General features: G+C 41.0%; 1 protein-coding gene across 1 annotated transcript in view; it reads right to left on the reverse strand.

Moving 5' to 3' along the window:
• Window positions 1-590: 590 nt before the first annotated feature.
• EDAR (ectodysplasin A receptor) overlaps window positions 591-21445 on the reverse strand; it is a 34786-nt gene continuing 13931 nt past the window's right edge. Inside the window, exons 6-11 of the mRNA XM_070751846.1 lie at window positions 19307-19432; window positions 18531-18605; window positions 18184-18256; window positions 15253-15412; window positions 4216-4276; window positions 591-910 (exon numbers count right to left, since the gene is read on the reverse strand). Coding sequence (XP_070607947.1) covers window positions 591-910; window positions 4216-4276; window positions 15253-15412; window positions 18184-18256; window positions 18531-18605; window positions 19307-19432 — 815 coding nt within the window. The remainder of the gene's footprint in view (window positions 911-4215; window positions 4277-15252; window positions 15413-18183; window positions 18257-18530; window positions 18606-19306; window positions 19433-21445) is intronic.

Consider the following 21445-nt stretch of genomic DNA (forward strand, 5'->3'; position numbering starts at 1 on the left):
ACTATAGCATCTATGGAAATATTGCTGAACTTTTTGTGTGGACCACGTATACAAACTTTTATTTGCTATCATTTGAATAAATTGGAATAAAGCTATAGATCTTGTAATAATGATAATTCATTCAACTTCACCTACAGGTATGGATTTTTCCCTCCCCCAAATCCATAATATATGGGGAAAAAATTGTAATTCAAAAAATACTTCTTGTAGCAGCACAGATTTTTATATAGATCACTATTTTTGATGTGACATATTCATTATCCAGGACTGAAACAAAATTAACCCATATTTCTTCAAAACGAGTAATGATACTAGCAGATTGATCTGTACTCATGCTTGTAAATGGAACTGTAAATGAACTGTAATATCTTTTGGGGACACAAACAAGTTGTTGAAAAAGTCTTCAGTTTGAGCACTTTGTGTTTTATTCCAAAAACCAAGAACAATTCTTGGCTGTTGTTGTATTTTATTGTTTCAATAGCAAAAACGATACTGAAACAAAAGCTACAGAAGCTTCAAATGTTTATTTCCTTCTGAATCCCTTTGTTATTTCAATCACCATCTGGAAATGATGATCGCCAAAATGCAAGTCAGGAGGTCACAGCTGGATCAGGCTTCGGCATCACTTGGGCCCACTCCAAGATGTCTGCACAAAGAGACTCTACGGCATCCAATCGCTCAATCTGAACCAGTTTTGTCAGCAATTCTGGAATACTGTATCCCGCTGTGCTGATGCGGTCAAAGACTTGCATGCCGTCTGTCATGCCACCAATTTCATCCCGCTTCAATCCAAAGCTCTCAGCAAGATGGCGCCAGGTCTTCACAATGGCTTTCTCGGTGTTGTAAGTGGAGCTGAGCATCCTGCTGGTCTTTTCCAGACAATCAAAGGGCAGCTCTGTGGGACTGAGGCCTGGAAGAAGTTTACAGCCATGTTATTGGATGTGCATTTTTAGTATTTCACATGTCTGTCCCTTAACATAATATAGAAACATAGAAACATAGAAGTCTGATGGCAGAAAAAGACCTCATGGTCCATCTAGTCTGCCCTTATACTATTTTCTGTATTTTATCTTAGGATGGATATATGTTTATCCCAGGCATGTTTAAATTCAGTTACTGTGGATTTATCTACCACGTCTGCTGGAAGTTTGTTCCAAGGATCTACTGCTCTTTCAGTAAAATAATATTTTCTCATGTTGCTTTTGATCTTTCCCCCAACTAACTTCAGATTGTGTCCCCTTGTTCTTGTGTTCACTTTCCTATTAAAAACACTTCCCTCCTGGACCTTATTTAACCCTTTAATATATTTAAATGTTTTGATCATGTCCCCCCTTTTCCTTCTGTCCTCCAGACTATCCAGATTGAGTTCATTAAGTCTTTCCTGATACGTTTTATGCTTAAGACCTTCCACCATTCTTGTAGCCCGTCTTTGGACCCGTTCAATTTTGTCAATATCTTTTTGTAGGTGAGGTCTCCAGAACTGAACACAGTATTCCAAATATGGTCTCACCAGCATTCTATATAGCGGGATCATAATCTCCCTCTTCCTGCTTGTTATACCTCTAGCTATGCAGCCAAACATCCTACTTGCTTTCCCTACCGCCTGACTGCACTGTTCACTGCATAATGTGAATATATCTTTTCATAGTATATTTGGAATACTGTATACAATATATATTGTATATTCCAAATATACTATGAAAAGATATATTCACATTATGCATTTACAGGGTTGACATTATCGATCGGGTCATCCCCATTTCTATTTCATAATACTTTCCCCTTCTACTGCTAATTCTTTAACAACATTTACCATATTTTTTTGGAGTATAAGATGCACTGGAGTATAAGATGCACCTTAGTTTTGAGGGAGGAAAACAAGGAGGGGGAATCTGCCTCTGCCTCCCAGCAAATAGCACAGATGATATGCACTGTTTGCTGTGTATTTCTGTGCGTGTGTGCCTAACCCATAGAAATAGCAAAGAATTGGAGAACTGTACATTATGGCAGTATATTAATGCCAGAAAGTTTTCTTAAGTATAGTCGCACTAACTCCCAATTATATAGATCTACTCCAAACATGACTATGTCAAGGTTTAACTCAACTGCCTTATCTTAATATTAAACACTGCTACATTTCAGATTATACTTGTACAGATCCTGTTAAAATTGATCTGGCTTTCTGGAAATATACATTATTCTCTGCTATGTAAAAAAAGACACAATAGCACTGGGCTTCTTCAGATCAAGCATTTATTTTTAAAAGCTTCTTCATTTTGTTAAGTTGTCTAGAACAATAATAAAGCAGTCTTTAAAAAATAAGTCTAATAATTTGAACATTCTATAGACATTTATAGTTATTGATTTACCTCCTTGCATCCAACTTCAGCAACTGATTAGCACAAGAAAATAAAATCTGTCTCTGCCTCTCCCTCCAAGCAATTTGCCTCCTTGCAGCTTTAGTTTCACTTTCATTTTAGCATGTCGGCCTAGCTGCAGCTTCAGTCAGTTGCTAGGTTGATAATCTGTTGGTTGTACTGATCAGGCTCTGGGCTGTTTGCTACAAGGAGGTCAATTGCTGGGAGGCAGAAGCCAAATGGTAGGGGTGGCTGGGGGTGGGCTACATTTGGTGTATAAGAAGCACCCAAGTTTTCACCCTCTTTTGGGGAGAAAAAAGGTGCATCTTATACTCCAAAAAATACAGTATTTTATTTTGCTGCTTTGATTTCATCTTGTAGAATAAGAAAAAGCAAAGAGTCTCTTACTTTATGTTTTGAACATTTTTTTTATCTGTACCTTCTCCTGGAATATATACTAATCCATTGCTTCTCTATCCCTTGTGATATGAAGGTTGCCAGCATAACCTTCTGCCAACCTTCATATGAAACAACAACAAAATTTAATTAAAGGAAAGAGATGTGTGTCTCCAGCCTCAAAAAAGGCAGGAGAAATGGTCAATTTCTACCAGACCTGGGAATTTGCGTCTCATTGAGCTACATGTCTGAACTGATGCAGCCTACACAGCTCTTCATGAGAGATGGTGGAAGAATTCAATCATCTGAAAGGTCTCATGTTCCACAGCCTTTAATCAGAAATTCAAAAGAATCTAACTGTAATATTTTCTTTTTTATTTGTGTGTGGGTGCTTTAAAAAAATGGGAGCAATGCGCTTCCCACGTCTTATTACAATGAAGAAGAAATCAAGTTCTGAAAGTTTCTTTTTCTTCAAAAGCTTCTTCTGAGATAAAGTAAACAAAACAGATATGAACAGTTTATGTCCACAAATGTATATAAGGTGTATATGTTTTGCCTATTTTACAGTTTTTAAATAATGTACAGTATATCACAGACAGCTTTTTTTCTGAGTATGGCTGTGTACAAATATAGTTAATCAGCTTAAATAACCCTACAATAGAAGTTTATTTTAACACTTTCCACCTTGTGTCATCTGTCTTCTAGAATAACTACTGAATTGATTCTTAAACATTATAGATAAAGACAGGATGCCTATGGGGCTACAAATCCTATTACTGGAGTTTTTCCACGGATATTGCTTACAAAATAAGTTTTCAAGACTTTCCCCTGTTGAATTTCCAAACGTATCAAATGCCAACCTGATTCTGGCATTAGAATATTCAGCTTTACTTCTTCCAAAAAAAAAAGCTTTAGAATAGGATTAATCTGTATCTAGCATTCGTGACACCTTGGCAGTGTTGAAGCTCCATAAAGACATGTATAAATGACTGCTTAAAAATCATAAGATAGAATTATATAGTTTATATAGTTTATATTATAACTAACTCAGAAGTGATTATATTATCTTCTTTTTGTATTACTAATAATTTGTTTATTGCTTTTTGATATATATACACATATAAGTATATTATTATTATTTTTTGTTCAAAAAAAAAATATATAAAGAAACTTAATCAACAATCTTAATTTTAAAAATCTATAATTAAATTTAATGATAATGTAATCTTCAAGTGTGGCTTTTCTGCTTAGATCTTGTAACAGTTAGAGCTTTTTATATTTTGTATTAGTTAGACTTCTATGATAAGCGGAGCAATAGTAGCTCCTTAAATGTTCAATGTTGTATGTCTTTGTTCGTTTTACTTTGAAAATAATAAAAAATATTTTTTTAAAAAAAGACATGTACTTAAGAAAGCAGTTCATACGTGTTTTCAGTTTCTATATTTTATTTCTTTTCACTCACCTTCTGCCACACTGCATACATTAGTATATAGGTCGAGTATCTTTTTTCTCCGGCTTTGTATCTAAGGAAAATAAAAGAGAATAACGTTTATCTTTCAAGACTAAATTGATCTAAGTCCAGAGGTGGGTTCCAAATACCATGCTGACTTATTTTGTGGGTGTGGCTTGTTGGTCATGTGATGGTGGGTGTGGCTTCATAGGATGTGACTGAGTGACAGTGGTTTGGCAGTCAGGTTGGAGTGGCTTTGCAGTCATGTGACTGGGTGGGGGATTGCTGAGTGGTCATGTGACTGGGTGGGCGTGGCCAACTTAACATCACTCATGTCAAAGGTTGGGGTTAGGGTGCCTCTCCTCACCTCAAAGGCCTCAACGAGATACAATTCCGCTGTCTATTTACTACTACTGAACATCCAAAATATACTACTTAATTCTATGCATATACAGTATATGCCATATATATATATACAAGCACACAAAAAGATACATTTTCTACTACGTATACTGTATGTGTATGTGCAAATACACACACACAGACACACACACACAGAGAGAGAGTTCTTCTAGCCAGGAAATATCATGGATTGAGTAAAATTCAACCTCATTACTGCATTTTGAAAAACGCACGCAGAATCCACTTTCTGCCATACATTTAGCCATAACTTCTATACATTAGAACATTACACATGCCTTCAGATGTTCTTCCCTAGCTTGCACATGACTATTAGAGCCAGGAAATATCATGGATTTAGTAAAATGTGGTGAAACCCGCTTAACAATGCTCTTGCTTAGCAACCAAAATTTGGGGCTCAATTGTGGACATAAGTCAAGGACTATTTCTGTCTTCTATTCTGTTCTGTTCTGTTCTTCCTCTCTCTCTCTCTCTCTCTCTCACACACACACACACACTTCCTTTCTTTCTCTCTTTCTCTTTCTCTCTCTCTCTCTCTGTCTCTCTTGCACCAGAGCAGCAGCAGCGGGAGAAGGAAGAAAGCACTCATCTGCGGGACCTGAGGCAGCCATGGCAGACACCCCAAAGTCTCCCGTGTGTTGTTCCAAGCCTTTGTCTGCACCTCTGCACCAGCTTACCCGACTCCCCATGTTATGTCACGGCCCCATTGGTGGCGGCTTCAGGAGATGCGAGCGGTGCAGGGCTGTAGGCGAAGACTGAGAGGGGAATGCAACACACGGGAGGCTCCCAGCACTTTCCCGACTCATCTGGGCTGCAACTGAGCCCGCTGCCATGAACTGATGGATAGAGGCCTTCCCCCCCAACCAGATCTTTCCAGATGGAACTTGGAGGAAAATGCAGCTCATGGCTCCAACATTTCACTGTGCTTCATGAAGTATCCCAGCAAAAACAACGAAAAGGAAGAGACAGCCAGTGGAGAACACACGTAATTGCGTCATTGTAATGTCAGCAGCAGGTCACTACAGGTTCGGGCAAACTGGTCTGAACTGGGAGGAACACAAACAGGTGGGGGTTGCCACTTCCCCCGCTCCAGTGTCCTTTGCATCTTCGGGGTACCTGCAACCAAGCGAGAGTTTGCTTCTGTGCATGCTCAGGAAACAAAACCTTATGGGGAATGTGAACGCACATGCAAACTTTCAGTGATATTTTTTTGCTTCTGTACATGTGCAGCAGCAAAGAATTGCAGAAATCTCACACATACATAGAAACATAGAAACATAGAAGTCTGACGGCAGAAAAAGACCTCATGGTCCATCTAGTCTGCCCTTATACTATTTTCTGTATTTTATCTTAGGATGGATATATTTTTATCCCAGGCATGTTTAAATTCAGTTACTGTGGATTTATCTACCACGTCTGCTGGAAGTTTGTTCCAAGGATCTACTACTCTTTCAGTAAAATAATATTTTTTCATGTTGCTTTTGATCTTTCCCCCAACTAACTTCAGATTGTGTCCCCTTGTTCTTGTGTTCACTTTCCTATTAAAAACACTTCCCTCCTGGACCTTATTTAACCCTTTAACCTATTTAAATGTTTCGATCATGTCCCCCCTTTCCCTTGTCCTCCAGACTATACAGATTGAGTTCATTAAGTCTTTCCTGATACGTTTTATGCTTAAGACCTTCCACCATTCTTGTAGCCCGTCTTTGGACCCGTTCAATTTTGTCAATATCTTTTTGTAGGTAAGGTCTCCAGAACTGAACACAGTACTCCAAATGTGGTCTCACCAGCACTCTATATAGCGGCATCTTAATCTCCCTCTTCCTGCTTGTTATACCTCTAGCTATGCAGCCAAGCATCCTACTTGCTTTCCCTACCGCCATCCTCTCATGAATCCTCTCATGAAATTTTGTTTCCTGCGCATGCGCAGAAGTGAAATCTCACTCAGGTGCGTACGCACACATACCGGAAATATAAAGCTACGCGCACAGCTCAATTTTCACTACCAGTGCAGCATCCTTATCTGTACTGGTAACAACCCAATACTGAAGCCAACTCTGTCTAAGTCGTTCAGGATTGTGAAGAATCCTTATATATTTGATATGGTATATAAAGTAGTTTTAGTTTGAACATAAATTGCATATGAATCGTGGCTCTAAAGTGTAAAAATACATATATTCGTTGATTCCTACCCGGAAAGAAGGAATTGTGTCAAATAGTTTATGTTTTAAATGAAATCTATTCTTTTTGTTTTTGTTCTAAGCACACACTGTCCTGGTTTGGATTCATGTAACTTGACCCACAGGGTTTTATTTCTCAGGAGATATATATTGGGCTGGACGAACTATTCAACTCTTAGTTCTGAATCCATGGAAAATGGGGAGGAAATATCAAGATCATTATTGGCACTGACAAGTCTGAGGCGGCTTTAGGCAAGATTCTTCCATGGGGCTTCCTTGACATTACTGCTTCTCTTCTCGGTATGCAACCTATTTATTATTCTCCTTTCAAAAGAAGTAAAGAGAGATCCCCTTTATTCTTTGTTGTGCACTGTGTCACAATGGACACAGAAGACATGCTTTTGAAGTAATCTACACTGGGATTGTTAAGCACGCAGAGTTTGGAGGCTGGAGGTCTCAGACCTTTTCTCTCCTGAGCCCTTTGGGGATTCACACCTTCCGCCTTCTTGTCCTTTGGGTAAGTGACTTGTGGTTACCTTACCTGGAATTGTAATCTGTGTTTACACTTACAATTTGGAAACACTCACCCCATCAGTGTTCCCTCTAATTTTTTTGGGGGGTGGCCGGAAAAGTATAGTGTCTGAGCGGCAGTCCCTTTGGGACTCGGCGGCACAGAAATAATAAATAGATAGATAGATAGATAGATAGATAGATAGATAGATAGATAGATAGATAGATAGGCAGGCAGGCAGGCAGGCAGGCAGGCAGGCAGGCAGGCAGGCAGGCAGGCAGGCAGGCAGGCAGGCAGGCAGGCAGACAAACAAATAAATAAAAAACCCACCCTGTTTTGCCTCAGAGAATTTCAAAATAAAAGACTGTACTGTGTGTCTATAACAGTGAGCTCATAATAGGGCAACTCTATCAATATCAAAATGCCACTTAAATAGTTGAGCTAGTTTCAAACTAGATTTTGATTTTCTTTCTCTCTTCCTTACTCCCATTCTTTTTTTTTCTCTTTTCCTTCCTCTCTTTTTTCTATCTGTTTCTCTCTCTTCCTCTCTTCCTCTCTCTCTCCTTCCCTCTCACTCTTTCCCTCTCGGCTTCTGGGCAGGTTTGGAAAACTCTGAGTTGATGATGATTTTTAAGTGAGCGATTGCTCACTGCTCAGCTTAGAAGGAACTATGCCCTCCATTCCTTCTTCCTCTCTGTCTTACGGAGTGGGCAGCTGCATGCTGCAATTGGGAGTATCAGTGGGAGCCTTTGTTCCAGGTTTGAACATTTTTTCTCTGAGAAGTTGTAAAGGGAATAATGATGCTGCAACAACAACCTAGTCTTCTCAGAGGCCCTGGACCTACATCCCTTCATCCAGACTTATATGCATCACAGATTTCCCTGAGGGGTCAACAGCCTTCCTACTACAATCAAGCATTAATGATTCTTGCAAGATCTGTATGCTTCTAAGAGGAAGATGGGTTGGCTAAAAGGGTAATAATAAAACTGCAGTTTGTTTCTCAATCATACCCTTGCCATTTCACTAAATCTGCACTTCTATTTCTACTAGTTTTTCTCATCATTCCTATCATCCTTTTCTTCCCACTTAGGATTGTATGACTGTAACTTGTTGCTTGCATCCTAAGATTTTTATTAATATTGATTGTTTCTTGATTGCTTATTTGACCCCTATGACAATCATTAAGTGTTGTACCACATGATTCTTGACAAATGTATCTTTTTCTTTTATGTACGCTGAGAGCATATGCACCGAGACAAATTCCTTGTGTGTCCAATCACACTTGGCCAATAAAATTCTATTCTATTCTATTCTATTCTATTCTATTCTATTCCATTCCATTCCATTCCATTCCATTCCATTCCATTCCATTCCATTCCATTCCACTCCACTCCACTCCACTCCACTCCACTCCACTCTATTCTGTGCCTATAAAGCAGATAAAGTATATACTTGAATACATTTAATGAAAAAAGCAAATTGTAAGGGCACTGTGTACTATCAAGTCCATAAATGTTGCCGGCATATTTTACTGATCAGTGCCAAGCATGTCTCTTCCCTCCAGCAGCTGGTCACTACCTCATGTAGCCAAATTCATATTGGGCTGTTCAGTTCTCTGTGCTTTTTAGAGATACAGTGTTCCCTCGATTTTCGCGGGTTCGAACTTCGCGAATAGCCTATACCACGGTTTTTCAAAAAATATTAATTAAAAAGACTTCACAGGTTTTTTTCCTATACCATGGTTTTTCCCACCCGATGACGTCATATGTCATCGCCAAACTAATAATTTTTGCAAATAAATAACAAAAAAAAAATATTGTTAATAAATAATTATGTTTATAAATATCAGGATTACTAAGTATCTTATTCAATGGTGAGTACCAGTAATAATGGTGAGTAAATGGTTGTTAAGGGATTGGAAAATGGTAATTTAGGGGTTTAAAGTGTTAAGGGATAGCTTAGGACAGAGGTCCCCAACCTTTTTTGCACCAGGGACCGGCTTTAAGCTAGACCAGTTTTCCATGGCCCGGTGGGGGGGGGCGGAGCTAGCTGTCAGCGGCGCCGTAAAAGGGGCGATCAAGAGAGGAATGGGTGAATGAATGGACGGAGGGTGGGAAGGAAGGAAGGAAAGAGGGAAGGGACAGGAACAGAAGAAGGGTGCAAAGGAAGCAAGGAAAGGTGTGAAAGGAGAGAGTAAGAGAGGAAGGAGTGAATGAAGGGAATGAGGGAGGAAAGAAGGGAGGAAGGAAAAGGAAAGCAAGAAATGGAGGGAGGAAAGGAAGGAAGGAAAGAAAGAAAGAAGGGGGGAAGGGACAGGAACAGAGGAAGGAAGCAAGGAAACTTATGAAAGGGGAGAGTAAGGGAAGATGGTAGGAAGGAGAAAGAAAAGAAGAAATAGAGGAGGGGAAGGTAAAAGAGAGAAAGAAAAAGAGCAAGAAAGAAAGCAAGAAAGAGAAAGAAAGAAAGAAAGAAAGAAAGAAAGAAAGAAAGGCAACTTCAAAGAAAGGCTCACTGAGCATCTCTTACTCTCTCTCTCTTTCTATCCCTCTTTCTTTCTTTCTCTTCCTTTCTCTCTCTCCTCTTCCTTTATCTCCTCTCTCTCTCCCTCTCTCTTTCTCTCCCCCCTCTCTCCCCTTTCCCTCTCTCTTTCTCTCTCTCCCTCTCTTGCTATCTCTCCCCCCTTTCCCTCTCTTTCTCTCTCTCCCTCTCTTGCTATCTCTCCCCCCTCTCCCTCTCTCTTTCTCCCTCTCCCTCTCTTTCTCTCTCTCTCCCCCTCTTTCTCTCTCTTCTTCTCACTTTCTCTCTCTTGTTTTCTTTCTGTCTCTTTTGCTTTCTCTCTCTCTCACTCTTTCTTGTTTTCTTTCTCACGCTCTTTCTCTCTCTTGTTCTCTCTCTTGCTATCTCTTTCTCCCCCCTTTCTCTCACTCTCTCTTTCTCACTTTCTCTCTATCTTGCTGTCTGTTGCTATCACTCACTCTCGTTCTCCGTTCTTCTCAGCGGTGACGCGCACACGCCCTGCCCGCCTCACCTTTGCGAGAGCACTTTCGCCCCGGGCTCTCAGCAAGGGGGTTTGCAGGAGAGGTGGGCCCGGCGAAGGTGATATTCAATGTCGGGGGCGCACAGGCGGTTGCACGCACTCCCTATCTCCCTGCTAGCCCACTCGGAATATTCAAAATAAGAAAAGCCTTCGCCGGCAAAGGTTTTTCTTATTTTGAATACTCCGAGTGGGCTAGCAGGGAGATAGGGAGCGCGTGCAACTGCCCGTGTGCCCCCGACATTGAAGACCTCCGCTGAGAAAAGCCTTTGCCGGCATTTCCTCTCGGCGTCAAGGAGGCGCAGCGGCGGGCGGAGAGAGGGAAGGGGGGCAGCGGCGTCCCTCCTGGCCTTGGCGGGCCGCCCGACCCTCCCCACCTCCTGCAAACGCGGCGGGCGGCGGGGGGAGAGCGAGGAGCCGGTTCCGGTGGGCGCGGGGCTTGGCTGGCTGGTGGGGGGAGCGCCGCTGGTGGTGCGGAAAGGCCGAGGGGGCCCTGGCGCCGCGGACCGGCTGAAAACTCCCAACGGCCCGGTGCCGGTCCGCGGACCGGCGGTTGGGGACCTCTGGCTTAGGATACTGTCCATAGCCAAAAATGGTGTATTTACTTCCGCATCTCTACTTCGCGGAAATTCGACTTTCGCGGGCGGTCTCGGAACGCATTCCCCGTGGAAATCGAGGGAACACTGTACATATAAAATTTTGTAGTTGATTGAACAGTGCCCTGTTAAGACAATGATCTTCTCTCTTAGAAGCTCATATTCTGTTCTGTTCCATTCCATTCCATTCCGTTCCATTCAGTATTGGGTTCCTATTGGACAGGGGGGCAGACATGCATGTCGGAGTGATATTTGACTTCTGCACATGCGCAGGAGGCAAAATCTTGTGAGAGGACATGCACCTGAGAGATTTTGATGATTTTCAGTGGGGTTTTTTGCTTCTGCGCATGTGTGCAAGCAAAAAAAAATATCACAGAAATCTTGTGCGCCTGCATGTTTTCTCACCAGATTTGCTTCCTGCTCATGCGCAGAAGCCAAATCTCTCTCGACAGGCAGGCAGGCCTACCAGTCACCCAGAGCTGCACACGTATCAGCACCAGTAGAGGCTGTAAGTTGAAACCCCCACCCCAAGCTCAAATGGATAGAAAAGGTGGATAGAGAAAAATTCTTTTCTCTATCACACAATACTAGGACAAGGGGGCACTCCCTGAAGCTCATAGGTAAGAAAGTGAGGACAAATTAAGGGAAATATTTCTTCACCCAGAGGGTTGTTGGTTTGTGGAATTCACTTCCAGAAGAGGTCGTGACAGCTTTCAGCCTTGATAGCTTCAAAGCAGGAATAGACAGATTCATGGATGCTAAGCATATAGATCAGGGGTCGGGAACCTATGGCTCGCGAGCCAGATATGGCTCTTTTGATGGCCGTATCTGGCTCGCAGACAGGGCTCCTACCTGTCTATGGCCCGGGCCCCGGCGCCCGCCAAAAACTCCCCAACCCCGAAGAGAGCCTGAATAATGGGGGGGGCGGGGGCGGCGCTTCTGCTGCTGAGCCCAGTCTTCTCCTGGTGGCTTTCGACTCCTCCCGCCGAGGAGCTGCAAGGCTGGCCTCGGCTCCCCTTCCCTAAACCCCCGCCAGCCCCCTCCTTCCCTTCCCACCCTGCCCTCCTTCCCCGAGGCGTCCCTTGCCCATCATCCCCTGCCGGCCAATGGGGCAGCGGGACTGCTAGATGGGCAGCTCTTCCGGCGAGGGTGGGCCTCCGCCCGCGCAGAAAGCATCCTCCCTCACACCCAGCGCCAGCCATGGGAGCTTCCGCCGCCGCCTTCCGCAAGGCCCCCAGAGGAGCCGCGTGGGTCTTCTCCTGGTGAGTCACCGCTCCCAGAGTGTAGGGGGGGGAGCTTTGCAACCTGCAGCCGAGGCGTCCCGGGGACTTGCAGCAGGTGAGAATCGCCGCCGGAATTTCCAGCAAGACAAAAGAGGAAAAAAAGTTTCGCTTCGGAAGCAGCCGGGAGTCTGTGCTTTTGACAGCCCCCCCACCCCCCGCTTCGTTTAGGGGCGTGGAGGAAATGCCGCCCGGGTGACAGGGGAGCCGATGGTAATCGCCCTTTTGATAGCTGGAGCAATTAAAAAGGGGAGGAGCTCCGGGCCAGGGAGGGGAAGGCGAGGGGGGGGTGCATGAAGGAATGCCTCCCTCCCTTCCTCCGGTATAAAAATCCAGGTGAGGCGTCGCGAGGGCTCCACGCGGGGTCTTCCGGCCCGGCCCACTCAGGAGCAAGAGAGGGACAGAGAGAAAGAAAGAGGGACAGAGAAAGAAAGAGAGGGACTGAGAGAAAGAGGGACAGAGAAAGAAAGAGGGACAGAGAGAAAGAAAGAGAGGGACAGAGTGAAAGAAAGAGGGACAGAGAGAAAGAAAGAGAGGGACAGAGAGAAAGAAAGAGAAGAGAGAGAAAGAAAGAGAGAGGGGGGAGAGAAAGGGAAAGAGGGAGAGAGAAAGGAAGAAGAGAGATAGAAAGGGAGAGAGAGAGAGAAAGCAGGAGACAGAGAGAGGGAGAGAGAAAGGGAGAGATACAAAGAGTGAGTGAAAGAGAGAAGAGAGATAAAGAAAGAGAGAAAGAAAGAGAAAGAGAGGACAGAGAAAGAGAGAGAGAGAATTAGAAAGACAAGGACAGAGAGAAAGGGAGAGAGAGAAAGAGGAAGAATAAATATTAAATATTGTATTTGTTCCCATTTTGTTTTTTACTTTAAATAAGGTATGTGCAGTGTGCATAGAGATTTGTAAAATAATAAAATAGATAATTGACATAACTTACAATGCGTTATGTGACATGTCCAACGTTCCATCTTCTTTCTTCTGCGAATGCCTCAAAGCTGGCATTCTCTCAACATCAGGTGGGAAGAATGCCAGCTTCCAGTCATGCGCAGGAAAAAGAAGAAGCCAGACTGCTGGACTGATGTCATGCATCGCAAGCTCACAATGTAAGTTATTTATTTAATTTTTTTACTGCTAATTACCATTGTTTCAGTCCAGTTGTGGCTTTATACAGCAGGGAGGAGCATTCCTTGCTGTACTAAGTGAACATTGGAGCGATTGATCTGTCAATGGCCCTTTAAACATATTGTACGGCTCTCGCGGAATTATATTTCAAAATATGTGGCGTTTACGGCTCTCTTAGCCAAAAAGGTTCCTGACCCCTGATATAGATAGTTATTAAAACGGATGTCCAAGTGCTGCCTCTATGTTGGTTGAGGCAGGCAGGATTCCCTTGAGTACCACTTGTTGGGGGTCAAGGGAAAGGGAGGGTCTTGCCTTCTCTTTCTGCACAAGATCCCCATGGACAATTAGTGGGCCATTGTGTGACACAGAATGCTGGACTTGATGGGCTTTGGCCTGATTCAGCATGGCTCTTCTTATGTTCTTATTTCCATCCCATCTCATGAAGCATGTTTTCTTCCCACCCTGTGCCACATTACTGCTAAACTTCCCCTTTCTTTATTTTTTAAACACCATTAAGTTGCAAATTTTTATTTATTTATTTATTTTGTCCAATACACAATGAGGGTTTTAGTGGGTATATATCTATATATACATATAGCAACATTTTCCCTTTTCTTCTATAAACCCAAACTCTCTATTTTTTCTTTGCTGTAAAGTTTTTATGAACCCACAGAGGAAAGCAGGAGTGAAAGAACATATTCCCTATTGTTGTGTTAATTGTGGCATTAGAACTACAATACTGCAAAAAAAAAAAAAAAAAAAGGCAAACGTCTCTCTTTGTGCCAAAGGAGATCATCTGGCAAAGAGGATGGTAGGATAAAGGCACCCAGGTGTGCTAACATTTGGGAAATGCAGGGAAAAGCACAGGGATTTGTGAAAATTGCCTCTTTTGGGCTTGCGAGTAGCCTTTATCACAGCATTTCTCAAGCTTAGAACTACAACGCCTAAAACACGATCTAAGTATTGCCCACAAAATCATATGCTGCAATGTCCTGCCTGTCAATGACTACTTCAGCTTCAACTGCAACAACATAAGAGCACGCAACAAATTCAAACTTAATATTAATCGCTCCAAGCTTGACTGTAAAAAATATGACTTTAGCAATCGAGTTCTCGAAGCGTGGAGCTCATTACCGGACTCAGTAGTGTCAACCCCTAACCCCCAACATTTCTCCCTTGGACTATCCATGATTGACCTCTCCAGGTTCCTAAGAGGTCAGTAAGGGGCATACATTTATTTTTTATTTATTTTATTATTTGGATTTGTATGCCGCCCCTCTCCGAAGACTCGGGGCGGCTGTGCACTAGCCTGCCTTTCGTCCCCTGTCCAATTGTCTCTCCTTATCTCATATATCATATACCTTTTCTTCCTTTCATATATCTTCTCCTCTACTTTTATATCCTTTCTTTATATATAATACCTCATGTCTATCCTCTTCAATATGTATAGTGTATTGGACAAAATAAATAAATAAATAAAATAAAATAAAATAAAATAAAATAAAATAAAATAAAATAAAATAAAATAAAATAAAATAAAATAAAATAAAATAAAATAAAATAAAATAAAATAAAATAAAATAAAATAAAATAAAATAAAATAAAATATAAAATAAAATAGAATAGAATAGAATAGAATAGAATAAACTTTGTAACTTTAAGACCTCATGCTGGCTATGGGATTCTGGGAGTTGAAGTCCACCAATCTTAAAACTGCCAAGGTTGAGAAACACTGCTTTAGCTGTTTGATGGAAATAATATAATTCCATCCCATTTTTAGCTTTTTCTCATCAGCTCAACACAACCACTCTTTCGTATATTCTCCTTTTGGATACTGTCCATTAAAAGTGCAACAAATCACTGTAACACATCATTAAAAAGGTCACTGATTCAACAAGATTTCCAATTAACTTACTCCCGTTGATTTGTTGTTTGTTGACGATTTATCTCGAGCCAAATGTACCAGAGACAATAAGCACAACTCTGGAGTCCCTTGCTTGTCAATTGCAGCTTCTTCATCACTGTCCATGCTGCGACTTAAAAGCCTCTCATTCTCTGAAGAAGCATCGTTTTCGCTGAAAAGCAGCAAACAAACAAATAAATATGCTAACCAGGTTTGCTTTTCAAAAACAGCACATGCACAATTCCAGAAATACCCTTTTATATTTAAATTGCATACTTGTTAAATGTTTATTTAATATAGATGATGAATACTAGATTGAGCATAAGTAATACTGCAAAAAAAGGGGGCGGTGGAAACATTAACACTCTTCAGTTGTGTCTGCAAATTAATGTCTAGCAGTACAGTACTTAAGAACTTAATTCGTTCTGTGACCAGGTTCTTAAGTAGAAAAGTTTGTAAGTAGAAGCAATTTTTCCCATAGGAATTAATGTATAAGCAAATAATGCGTGCAAACCCATTAGGAAAGAAATAAAAGCTTGGAATTTGGGTGGGAGGAGGAGGAAGAGGAGGAGGACAGTCACTGTCGAAGGAAGAAGGTGAGGTGAGGGGAATCAAAAAAATCCAAAACTTTAAGGCTTAAAAAAAAAAGAGGGACTTTGAGGCGGCAAGGAGGAGCACGCTCCTCCTATACACCCAGCACGAGGCTGCCTCCCATACACTGCGCCAGAGAGAGAAACCCAGGGGGAATGGCAGGAAACTGGCCGGGCCTTCATGCCACTCTCAAATTTCCTGGGAAATTTTTCCAGGCTCGGGTTCTTAAGTAGAAAATGGTTCTTAAGAAGAGGCAAAAAAAATATAAATCTTGAACACCTCGTTCTTATCTGGAAAAGTTCTTAAGTAGGAGAGCGTTCTTAAGTAGAGGTACCACTTTTTTTTTAACCTACATGCATATTACAGTATTTGAAATACACTATATCCAAAATAAGTGTAGCTTGCATTAAGATGCCAGAGTTTTTCAGTGAAAAATTGACTGGGGGTAGAGTTAATATCTACTAACAATCTTAAGTGTTGTACCTCACGATTCTTGACAAATGTATATTTTATTTTATGTACACTGAGAGCATATGCACCAAAGACAAATTCCTTGTGTGTCCAATCACACTTGGCCAATAAAGTATTCTATTCTGTTCTGTTCTATTCTATTCTATTCTATTCTAATTCTACTCTACTCTACTCTTTTTGGATATTGATTTAAACATACTGATAACCTGCACTGAACACCATGGTAAATTATTTATTTACTTATTTATTATAGAAAAATATAGGATTTTGCTTTTATTTCTATTTTTCTTTTAATATTCAGATTGATGTAAGCCAGTTTCTAAGCAGAGGCATTCTTAGGTAGAGGTACCACTGTACTGTAAAAAAAGTGGGGCGGGGTGCGGAAACATTAACACTCTTCAGTTGTGTCTGCAAATTAATGTCTAGCAGTATATTTATTCAAAAGTAATCCTGGCTTTCTTCAGCAATGTAGGATTGTGGTGTTTTGTGCATTTCCATTTCCAAGAGGACTTACAACAAACACATGCCCAAGTCCAGGCCTGGTGAGTATTCTACTGAATATTCATGAGTGAATTCTCTGTACATATAAATCCACTCCTCACATTTCATTGAATAGGGACTGATCCACATATGCATGTGGGCACCGTTACTTATTTATAGTTTTAATTTTGAAGAGTTTAAGCAATGGAAACTGTTCCTCTGAAACAATGCTTGAGCCTTCATTATTGTCCCTGCTGATTTATTTGATCTTATTTTCTCATTATACTAGCCATGTCGTTGCCCATGAAAACTGCTTCAACACTGGATTCAATGGGGCTCAGTTTAGGAACAATCATTTCCCCCACACATACACTTCATGGATTGCATTTGTTGCCATGTTACACCCCCACTACCAACATGCCTTCTCTGTGGCGGCTCCGACCCTCTGGAATCAGCTCCCCCCACCCTCCTTGCCTTTTGTAAACTCCTCAAAACACATCTCTGCCATCAAACTTGGGGAAACTGAGGCACTTTCCCCTTGCCTATGTAATCTTTGTGCATAATATGACTGTATGTATGTTTTATATATTGGGTTTTTTTAGATTTTATATATATAATTGTTATTTTAGATTTTAATTATTAGATTTGTCATTATGTATTGTTTTTATCACTGTTTTGAGCCGCCCCAAGTCTATGGAGAGGGGCGGCATACAAATATTATAATAATAATAATAATAATAATAATAATAATAATAATAATATTAATAATAATAATAATAATAATAATAATAATAATAATAATAATAATAATAATAATAATAATAATAATAATAATAATAATAATAATAATGCTGTTTAGATAAGTGATTTTCAACCTTTTTTGAGTCGCGGCACATTTTTTACATTTACGAAACCCTGGGGCACATTGATTGGGGGGAGAGTGGGGGCTAAAAAAAGTTTGGACAAAAGAATTATCTCTCTCTTCCTCCCTTTCGCTCTATTTCTCTCTCTCTTGCTCTTTCTCTCCCTTCCTTCTTTCTCTCTACATTCCTCTTTCTTTCTCTTCCATCCTTCCTCTCTGTTTTGCTCTTTTTTTCTCTCTCTCCCTCCCTCCCTCTATGTCTTTCTCTCTCTCTCCTTCCCTCCCTATCTTTCTCTCTCTCTATTGCTTTCTCTCTCTCTCTTTCTCTCTTGCTTTCTTTCTCTTGTTCTCTTTCTCTTTCTCTCTCTCTCTCTCTTGTTCTTTTTCTCTCTCTCGCTTTTTCTCTCTCTTTCTTTCTTTCTCTCTCTCTCTTTCTTTCTTTCTCTCTCTGAGCTTCGCGGCACACCTGACCGTGTCAAACGGCACACTAGTGAGCCGCGGCACACTGGTTGAAAAACACTGGTTTAGATAACACATACCTCTTGACAACCTTAGCTGGAGCTGCTGTCAATTTTCCAAACTCATCATTCTCAGAGAAAATTTTTCCATTTTCTGCAATGGGAAAAGAATGTGAAAAGAACAAAGTGGTGAAAAATGCAAAACAGCCACCCGGCATTTGAGTTGTGAATACAATTGCCTTGGAGCTTCTCCAAGCAGGTAAGAATGCATAAATAACCAAATGCAGACCTGAATTTTCATTAGTTTTCGATGCCTTTCCAATTACTCTTCCACTAACAATTGGCGCTGCTTATGCAATTACATGAAAGCAATGTAAGCCCTGTGGGCACTGAAGTCTAAACAGCGGAAATTACAAAACAATCCCAACCTTGGGGTTCTGTTTTTTCTTCCTGTACATTGGCCTGGGCTTCTACCGTCTTCACTGACTGGCTGGTGCAGCAGGCTGTAAGATCAAAATACACACCTTATTAAGATCACTCGTCAGCATCACCTACATCAAGCATTTTGAAAACAAGTTGGCAAATCTTGTGAGACTGCCTTCTGCCGCATGAATCCCAGAATGTCAGGTCCCACAGAGTCGGCCTTCTCCAGGTTCCGTCAATTAGACAATGTCATTTGATGGGTCTAGGGGAAGAGCCTTCTCTGTGGTGGCTCCGGCTCTCTGAAATCAGCTCACCCCCACAGATTTGTACTGCCCCCACCCTCCTTGCCTTCCGTAAGAGTCTGAAGACTCACTTATGCCGCCAGGCCTGGGGCAATTAGATCTTTTCCCCCTAGCCAATGAATATGTTGAGAGAATTGGAGTGAATGGAATGATTTTTTATGGTCTTTTTTGGGGGGAGGGTTTAGATTTTTAATTAGTTGATTGGATTAAAATATTGTGTACTATATATTTTATATATTGTGAGCTGCCCCGAGTCCTCAGAGATGGGCGGCATCAAATAAATGAATGAATGAATGAATGAATGAACAAATACAGCATGATCAAAAATCCATCCTTTTGTTACATCATTGTAGCCCATGAACAGAAGGGTCACTCCAATTCTGTCATTGCAACTGCCAGCTCACCTTTTAAAAATTCTGCTGCAACTTTCCCCCTCCCCAATTTCAAAACTGTGATTTTTGCAATTAATTGACAGTTACCTTGAGCTGAAGTTTTAGTTTTCATGATGTAAAACATGATGATCAGCACAATAGCAATCGCCATTATAAAAATAGTGGACATGGCAATGATAAGAGCAGTTGCCAGATGCCCTTGTCCAGAAAGATCTCCTAGAACGACAAGCAGAGGGGAGAGAAATAATCTAATTTAAAAACATTTTCAGGGTTAACCATCAACTACTTCATTTAATCGATTACAATGGTTAGAGTGCAGCACTGCAGGCTACTTCGGCTAACTGCTAGCTCTAGTTCAGCAGTTCAAATCTCACCACCGGCTGAAGGTTGACTCAGCCTTCCATGTTTCCAAGGTGGGTAAAATGAGGACCCAGATTGTTGGGGGAAATATATTGATTCTATAAACCGCTTAGAGAGGGCTTTAAAAAGCATATAAGCAATAGCATATAAATCTAAATGCTATTGCTGTTGCTATAAATATATCTAGGATCAATCTAATATTTCTAAAGCAGATAAAAATCCTTCCAATGTTTTGTTATTATCTCATAGGTAGTACCAGGACCATCTTAAATTAGGGTGCCCTTCTGTAGGCTTGAAGAAAGCAACAATTTCCTTTTGGTGGTGCTTTGCTTGCTACAGTTACTTAAAAGCAACAATTAAATAACAAAATCCATCAAACAGTTCATTGGAGGTTATTTTGAACCTACCGAGTTTGTAATTATTAGCCTAATTTTAATAGTGTTTTAAAATTATTATTATTCGTTTAATTAAGGACTGTAGTGCACACAGCAGTAGCATCGTGACACTACCCTAGTGAGAGGATATGAGATATTGGGGGATTACTGTCTTTAGATTTGTATGTGCTGAAAATGGGAGCATAAAACGTGGAATTGAAGGTTGAACACGCCTTAGAGGTTGTAGATTGCCCAGATCTATAATTTACAATTCCTTGAGAATAAATGAAAGTCAACCCAAGAGTATTTGTCTTTAATAGGAGAATTGCCCAGAAAGCAATGCACTACATTTTTTTTCTCAGCCTACAGTAATGGTATGAATGCGAAACTTTAGATATAAATTATTTGAATTGTTTAATTTTTTTGTTTCTTCAGATAGATAGTGTAGCTGCAGCAGTGTTTTGAAGTGGCATCTGTAAATGATGTACGTTACAAGCAACATGTCGTCATTGAATTTCTCACTATAGAGAAAGAAAGTCTGGGAATATTCACAAACGTTTGTGTACAGTTTATGGAGAATCTACAGTTGACAGAAGTACAGTTAGTCGTGGAAGACATTTCGAGGATGACAAAGAGGTGATTCGCAAAGTGCAGAAATGGCTTTGTGACCAGAACAAGGAGTGGTACTGACAAGGCCTACATGCCCTTGTGTCTCACTGGAGGAAGGCCATAAAACAGGATGGAGATTATGTGGAAAAATAGAGAGTGTAGAAGAAACATCATTCTTTCTTGTGTGTAAGTTTCATTGTGTTCAATAAATAATTGTTGAAGAAAAAAATGTGGTGCATTACTTTCTGGGTGACCCTCGTACAAGTACTTGTATTGTACATTTATATGTACTCTTAAACAGTTCACTGGGGATAATATAATCAAACTGAACATATTTAAAAGGTAAACTTCCCTGAAGAAAATGGAATGTAATTCTGCACTGCCCATCCAGCTTCCTAAAAAGGTTTTTAAGAAGGCTTCCAATCTGCCAAAGCAGATTCCAAAGATGTCCAGGGAGATGAGGAACAACCTCCTTAGCTTTGAGAAAAGCATCTTTTTAAATAGAAGAGCTTTAATAAAAGCACATCACATCACATCTTTATGGAAACCATCAGCACTAAATGCAAAGGCAATTTATTATGAAAATAAATTCTACTAAGTTCAGCCAACTAAGTGTCTAGAGCATTGATGGCGAACCTTTTTTCCCCCAGGTGCCGAAAAAGCGTGCATGTGCGCTATTGCACATGCATGAGTGCCCACACCCATAATTCAATGCCCGGGGAGGGTGAAAACAGCTTTCCCCTTCCCCCATAGACCCTCTGGACACCAGAAATGGCCTTTTCCCAACTTCTGGTGGGCCCAGTAGGCTCATGTTTCTCCCTCCCCAAGCTCTATAAGCTTCTCTGAAGCCACTCCCCACCCCCCGGAGGCTCTCTGGAAGCCA

Source organism: Erythrolamprus reginae, chromosome 4 (assembly GCF_031021105.1).
Source record: "Erythrolamprus reginae isolate rEryReg1 chromosome 4, rEryReg1.hap1, whole genome shotgun sequence".
Classification (NCBI taxonomy): Eukaryota; Metazoa; Chordata; class Lepidosauria; order Squamata; family Dipsadidae; genus Erythrolamprus; species Erythrolamprus reginae.